The following is a 7707-nucleotide window of genomic DNA, read 5'->3' on the forward strand; positions in this document are numbered from 1 at the left end:
ACTGCACTCCCAGCAGCTGGGAGACCAGCTCTCCTCCCCATCCAGAACAGCAGGTCTCCTGCTCACTTACTTACACACTTCCTCCACCATCTCCACAGCTCTCACTCTGCTCATCACCCAGAGGGTCAATGGTCCCTTTGCATTGGAGACAGCTTGGCCACAGCTCCAAGACAAGGTGGGAAAGAAGGTGGGAGGGTGGGCACAGTGTGCTGGTGTGGCCTGGCCTGGATTCAGGCCTCCACATCCTCAAAGAGCTCCTTCTGGTGGTCCAGCAAGAACTTGGTAAAGGTATTGATGGGGTTGATGGCTTTTAGAGTGATGGCTACATCTTTGGCCCACAGCAGATTTGGGCCAAACACAACGGCCAGGTTGGTGTTTGTCATCTTGTTCCTGTCACTGTGAGCAGAGACCTACGTGGGAAGAAAAGAGACCACTGTGAATCCTACAGAACAACACAGCAGCTGCCCTCCACCCTGCCCAAAGCCAGAGCTGACATTTTTCAAGGGCAAATGGGAAGAGGGAAGCTGAAAGCCCAGTGCCAGAAGACAGCTGGGAGAAACACACATGACATCCAGCACTCAGAAGATGAGGAGCAGCATCTTGCCATTTGCCACTGTGGCTTAACCACCAGGCCATATCAAAACAATAGGAGCAAGAGCATTGTCAGGCAATACCTCTGCAGTCCAGATCACCACTTAAAAGAAGGTGATCTTCCCTCTTGCTGGAATAGCTTTGCAGTGGCTTCCCTGGTAGCAGAAAGTTCTGTAGGGCAGATCTGAGACCCCTCTTCTAGTCCAATCTTCTACTCAGGTATTTTGCAGTTGTGCCTCCATCCTGGGGAGCTGTCAGCCTCCCTCATACAGGCCACACAGGTGTAATGCCCACCTGCACCTCTAGTGTTATGAGCAGCAACTGCTTAGCTAATGCATCATCATTCCTGATCTCTCTCTAATAATACCCTAAGGTAATGAAAGGCAAGTTTCTAGCTTGAGACACTTTTCCTTTCAAAGGAAAAGGAGAGAGCAGGAAGTTCAAAAGCTGATGCAAGGCACTGACAACTGAACCCACCTTTGGAGGCACTCACCTGCACCAGAAAGGCTGTCAGTACGTGGAGCACTTGGTAGTTCTCTTCTGGGAGAGTCTGGAGTGTTTTACGAACAACGTCCACACGATTCACCTCCTCCACACCTGAACAGCAAGAGATGGGAGGAGCAGATCCATGAGGAATCCTCAGTACTCACCCTGATGAAAGCCCTGGGTGCAGTCAGAGGGTATCCCATGCAGGGCTGCCTCCCACCCCCAAAGACAGCCATCTTTGCCCTTGGCCAGTGTGACAGTCAGGGAACAGCACACTCTTGTTACAACTCACTCTGGAAGCTGACAACGTGGCTGTAGAGGCCAAAAGTGAGGAGGGGCTCGGGGAGCTCCCTCAAGAAGGTCTTGAGAATCACAGCAGGGAGGTGGACATCTTCATACTGCTGGAAATCTACAGGCACACCTGAGAAAATAGAGCAGAGACTCAGTGCTCACTGGCCAAAGCAGGACCTCCTCCAGACAAAGAATGGGACAAGGTGGTCAGAGCCCAGAACTAGGGAGGCAGTATTTTAAAGAACACTGAGAGGGTTCTGAAGCACCACATCTACCAGAGTGGAAAAATGGGTCCCAAAAGCATATGCAAGACACTACTGAATCCAGCACTACATCTTTGCATCAAGTCCTCAAATGAAACAGATGATCCCACCCTGAGAAACAGGGAAATTTTCAGGAAGGAAAAGAGCAGTGAGGGGAACACCAGTGGGAAGGAACACTGCACACAGAAGTATCAGACCCTTGTCCTTTGCAAGGCAGGTCGTACCCTGACAGGCCTTCACCTAGAGGCCTGAGAGAAGGAGAGGAGCTGTGATGGACTAGTTCCAACAGAGCTCCAGTTGGACAATAGCAGTCAGAGACTGAGAGTGGCTCTGCTGAGTCTGGGCACTTACCCATGTTGTACTTCTGCTGGACCTCCCTGACAACCTGTGTGTTTGCTGACCTCCGGAAAATCCCCTCTGTAGTAAGAGCTGGGAAGTGAGAGCAGAGGAAGAAGAAAGATCAGCCATCTGAGAGTCTCTAAAAGTGCTGCTCTTAACCATAAACCTGTGTCGTGGTTTTATCTTGTGGGGTGTTCAGACAGATGTCAACAAGTCCCTTTTTTAGAGCATGGCTGTTCTTTTTTGCTTCCACTATCAGGTAAAGAACACAAGGAGCATTTTGTTACTCTTATACAAGTGGGAGGATGGATGACTGGAGGAATGAGTTCTAAGCCCTGCACAAACTCTCTTGAAGGCTAACTCACCTAGTTCAGGCCTTTACACCTTATTCTGCTGTTGTTCTTCATCTTCCTACGTATCAGAAGGGAATTTGGGTGGAGGAGAGGCCATTGACATGGAATTAAGAGGGGTTGGACCTTCCCTGACCACTTACCATGCTCCTGCAAATGAGCAATGGTGTCTCTGACCACCAGAGGAACAGCAGACTGATCAGGGCTCTTCTCCCTGAGACTGTGGGAAGAAACAAAAAGGTTACAAATGACAAGTCCTCCCTGCCCTGCATGCTGCCCCTGAGTCTTGAAGTTGCCCACACAAGCTCTACCACACAGAATCTTGGTATTCCAGCCTCTAGTTCAGCCATTATTCCAGCCTTCTCTCCTCTTCACCCAATGCTACATCATTCACTGGAGCACTTGCTCATTACTGTACCATGGGAATATATCTTCTGTAAATTCAGAGCCTGTAGAGGCCAGGGCAAAGGGGCTCCCAGAAGGCAAGGCTGCTAATTATAAATCAGGTAAAAAGTGTTAAGCTTTCTTCTTCCTCCCCAGCATGATCTGGTGAAAGAAGCTGAGATGTGACAGAGGTGTGTATATATCTATATATCTATAGATATTCAGGATAAGTTTACCCTATAAACTCCCTGTTACAAGATATATCAACCCCATGGCTGCCAGGGAAGACCTGGTGATGCCAAGGTGTTTGCTGCCACTCTCCCATTCCATTATCTATACCACTTGATAGCATGGAGCTGCCCACCCCCCTCAGGCTACTGACAAGCTCAGGCACACCCCAAAAGTTTACATATGGAAATGTTGTGTTGAAGCTAGGGAATGTGTTCCCAGATTTCTTCAGAGGATCTGTCTGGCCACACAGTACTGGCTCCTCCTCATTCCCCAGGGAGGCAGAAATCACACTCAAAGTTAAAAATACCTTCAGCACTTAGCCAGTGTCACTAACCCTTGCCAGTGTCTGTGGTTGCCTGTGTCACCATGCAGGAATGGGGGGGTGGGAATCAGAACAAGGGTAAATAGAAAGCTTCTAAAATAGAATTTATGATATGGGAAAAACTAAGGAACAACATCTGCAGTACTCCTCAGTCAAAACAGCACAGTCCTAAAGACATCTCCATCAGCCTCCTACAGACCTCCTTTGCTTCAAGGAAAACTCCAGTGGCATAAAGCCATCCCCATGGCTCCCTTAATTTGTTCCTTCCTTAGTGACCCTTAGCTGCAGAAACAATCTCATACTCATTCAGACACAGTCTAGCCAGGGAATCAAGAGGGTGGAACTGAACTGAGTCAGTCAGGATCCAGATGTGAGTGCAGAGTTCCTCAGAAGAATGGTTAAAGCCTTGTAAGAAGTCTGAACTGCAAGAATTTCTACAGCTCCTTTTGCTGCTGTTTGGTTACAAACACAGTGACCTCATATCAAGCACGTCAGGGCAAGAGCAACACGAATCCAGAGATACTCACTGCTGGAGGGAGACTCCAAACTGCTGGTTTGGCAGTGGTGGGCGTGGGGGTGTTGGCTTCTGGGGCACTTGTGAAGGTTTCTGCAGGGATCTCAAATATTCGTCGTATCTGTGCCAAAACACAGACTAATAAAAAGCTAATTCCACCTCTCAGAAAGAGCATGAACTCAGCACTTGACCCAGCACGTGACCCACTGCACACCCACTGGTAACAGCTCCAGCCTAGCATGGTTGATTCCACCTATGCAAAAACAGGACAGGCAGCTCTAGAGCACAGGGGCAACTAGAACAAACATCTGCCAGAAAAAAACACAGAAAGAAGGGCACTGGAATTGGGAGCTGGAGTAGCTGAGGATGAACAAGAGCACAGGCAGGAGGCCAGGACAGCACTGCTTGTGATGAGACTGTTGTGTGTGTGTGTGTGTGAGGGACAGGGAATCCATCTGGTAGGACTGAGATTGTGGCAATTTTGGGAAGACCCAAAGACAAGCTGAACTGTGCAGAGTGAGCAAAGCCCAGATGCAGCAGATACACACCATGAGCTCCAGGTCAGTGTTAAGGTCAGCAGCTTGCAGAAAGCCCCTGAGGGATGAGTGGGAGAGGCCGGATGGATGCTCCACTGGAGGAGGATTTTTAACTCAAGGACAGAACTGGGCACTGGGGCCAAGAACAGGAAGAAGCACAGAGAGAAACAATAGTCTTTAATGCAATTTGTCACCACTCCCTCCAAAACCACTGCCAGAGTGTAACAACCTCTTCCTCCCCTTGCTATTCCTCCAGAAAAGTCCCCTCTCACAGAGCCCTAAGCAAATGGGAGACAGGCAGCACTCTCACTTTAGCACTTGGCTTGGGATCCCCAGCTGCTCCAGCTTCACATACTCCTCCAGCTCACTAAGGAAGTTCACATAAAAAATCTTTCGTCCAAACTTAAAGCTGAAAAACAAGAGAAAAGTAAGTATGTGAGAAATCAGGAAATCCAGGATCAGAACAGACTTCTTCCAGGCAGGAAGAGGCCTGCAAGAGACATCAGTGGGACAAAGAGGCAGGTATGGCTAAGCAGCAGAGAGGTCACCCACATAGCTTTCCAATTCCCCCTATTTTACCAGGAGATACACCAAGACTTTTCAAGTCACATTAGAAGCCCTAGAAGCAGCAGGATCCCTAAAACACTGGATTTCTCCTTCCAAAGTTCAGCAGTAGGCTGGAGAGAAAGCTTTCAATTATTTTAGAGAGTTAGGATTTCAGCATCAACACAATGAATTAAATATAATTTAGACTGGTTTTCTCATTTCCCCTTTCATTATTAGCAGACCTGCAACACTTACACTGGACTGGATAGAAAGGGAGCAGCACAGAGCTGCAAGCTCTGTAGGTTCCCAAAGCAATACTTCTTGCATCTGAGTATTTCTGAGCTCAGAAAGAGGAGGAGATAACATAGGGTGAGAGACTCCAGGGGAGGTTTGGCAGCCTGGGCTCATCTTGTGCCCCACAGAGGACGTCCAGTTATTCCCCTGCAGCCTGAGGATGGGGGTGAGTCTCCTGCAGTGCTTCCTACCTGATCAGAGGCTTGAAGAGAATCAACAGGGTCTTGATAAACATGGTCGGGTGCACAATATACAAGGCTTTGATGTTCTTCTTGTACCTGCCAAGACAAGCTGTGTAAGGATGAGCTGCACTTTAAGCAGAGGAATCTACCTTTCCACAAGATTCAGGCACTCTGGTGCTCCATTCCTTTTGCACTGAGCCTCACTCCTCCCCAGCACCCACAGCCTCTGCTCTCTCATGCTCTCTAGCTGTGTCAGGCCACTCAGCAGCCTGAGAGCACGCTCCACTGTGTCCCAAGAATCACCAAGAGGCCTGGCTGGGAAGCAGCAGTTACACCACAGGGCTGACACACTTGCACTGCCTCCTGGTTTTACTGCTTGCTTGGTGGCCTAAAGGATTTAACTACAGAAGGAGCTGTTGATCCCAGAGTTCAGCCTGCATGAAAAAACTACCCACCTCCATAAGCAGCAGGAGTAAGCCACAGTAAATGATGATCACGGGGGGCCTGGGGGGGACCTTCTCTGTCAGGTTACAGGACAAGCAGAGGCCCTGCTGGCTGCAGCCTTACTCACTTGCGATCGAACTCCCTGTAGGCATCCCTCAGCCAGCTCAGGGATGGCTTGTTCTCACTGGTGAGGCCATGGTGCAGGTACACCAGTGTGTAGTCACTCTCCACATACTGGTCCAGGGTGAATTTCAGGTACCTGAGAAGAGAAAAGTGCTGAACTCGCTTCATGCTCTGCCACAGAGAGGCTCTTTCTTCCAGCTTGGTGGATTTGCAGCACCCCACAATGGAGGTAGGCACTTTGGGAGGACAAGTCCAGCTAAAGAAGCTACTGCCAATAGATCCTGCCCCCAGGAATTATGGCAGGCTTAAGAAGTTCACAGCAGCCTCTTAAGACAGTACTCACCCCAGGAGTTTCACATGATCAAGCTGATGGCTCGGGGGCATCCGGCAGGCACTGAACAAAATGACTTTCCTTCCATATTTATCATCACCTGCAGATGAAATGCCAGAGATTACAGGGAGTTTAAGGACAATGTTGTGGTCTTGGCAGCAAGGGGTAAACAGAGCATGGAAAACTGCCATGAGAAGGCAGAAGTCTGGATTGCCACAGCTGCCAGCAAAGCTAAACCTGATTTTCAGCAGTTACCACAGGCCTGGTATGGAAGCAAAACCTGAACACCAAGAGCATGGCAGGTCAACAATGCAAATGGTGAGTAGAATCTATGCTCCAGCCCTGGAAGAACAAGGACTGGAAGCCAGGATGCCTCAAGGCATGGAGGCCTCAGGTACAGAGCAGAGTGCTCAGAGCATTAACCCTGCAATGCTGTCCCTGGGCACTGCTGCTGGTGCAGGTATTCCCAGGAAGGCACAGGGAAAGGTGCCCCTCACGAGCACCATAACCACTCCTTCTGTCCTGCTCACAGTCCACACTAACTGCTTGTGGTCTGGTGCATTGGTTTCACCTGAAGCTTAGTCCTGCACACAGAACAAAGCTATTTCATACCCTAGAAACCAAGACATTTCCAGAAACAGGGCAGACCCAGCCACATCCAAGAGAGGAGAAGCAAGCACCCTCAAAAGCTTCTTCCACAGGAACCAAGGAGGCTACTGGATTCTCTAGGGGGACTGCAGAATTAGCTGCTTCCTAGATTTTCCATCCACAGAGATATCTTTACAATCTGAGCAGGAAGGAGCTGCAAAGTTCAGCACAACAAAGTGTTCTATGTAAAAACCCAGCAGAAAACAGTCCCCATCACACTGGAGCCAAATAACCCAACAAAGCACTCTCATCTCAAGGAGGACACTCCCAGCCACCACTTGAGGCTTCAGAGACAACAAGCCAAGTTTTCCCCAAAGCAAGTCTTCATATGTCAGTGGTCTCCTGCCAGCAGAGATCTCAGCCCCACGAACAAAACCCAGGCAGATGGGCATGGACAAGCTCAGCAGACAATGCTAGAGCAACTGAGATATTTAGGTAAGTAAGAACCAGGTCACAAAGCTTTTGGCCACAGAGTTTGAGGGAAAGCCTGGTTCTCTCCCAGACACAACACCCAATCCATTTCCATAAGGATGTTTTGCTTTTTAGCACCACTGGAGATGAAATGGTTCCTTTAGTGTGAAGGGTTAAAGTCTCCCCATCTTTCTGGCTACTTACCCTTCTCCAAGAGCTACATTTTCTTGTCAAACAGAAGGAGCATGGAGCAGTGGAAGGGGCTACTGAGATTATACTCAACAACACCTTCCTTTCCCCTATATGGCACAACCATCTCACACAGCCCAAAGCACAGAAAAGCACCAAGGATCACAACTTCTGCAGGTCAGCCCTCCAATACATCATTCCTCTTAAAATACACCCTTTTCCCTACACTTAT

At 49.1% G+C, this 7707-nt stretch overlaps 1 protein-coding gene across 1 annotated transcript in view; it reads right to left on the reverse strand.

Annotated features, from left to right (window-relative positions):
• Positions 1-230: 230 nt before the first annotated feature.
• ARHGAP1 (Rho GTPase activating protein 1) overlaps positions 231-7707 on the reverse strand; it is a 17602-nt gene continuing 10125 nt past the window's right edge. Inside the window, exons 3-12 of the mRNA XM_008941776.1 lie at positions 6240-6327; positions 5901-6032; positions 5339-5425; positions 4618-4716; positions 3785-3892; positions 2464-2540; positions 1983-2060; positions 1370-1498; positions 1085-1188; positions 231-410 (exon numbers count right to left, since the gene is read on the reverse strand). Of these exons, the coding sequence (XP_008940024.1) occupies positions 231-410; positions 1085-1188; positions 1370-1498; positions 1983-2060; positions 2464-2540; positions 3785-3892; positions 4618-4716; positions 5339-5425; positions 5901-6032; positions 6240-6327 (1082 nt within the window). The remainder of the gene's footprint in view (positions 411-1084; positions 1189-1369; positions 1499-1982; positions 2061-2463; positions 2541-3784; positions 3893-4617; positions 4717-5338; positions 5426-5900; positions 6033-6239; positions 6328-7707) is intronic.

Source organism: Merops nubicus, unplaced genomic scaffold (genome assembly GCF_000691845.1).
Source record: "Merops nubicus isolate BGI_N331 unplaced genomic scaffold, ASM69184v1 scaffold15906, whole genome shotgun sequence".
In the NCBI taxonomy this organism is placed as follows: Eukaryota; Metazoa; Chordata; class Aves; order Coraciiformes; family Meropidae; genus Merops; species Merops nubicus.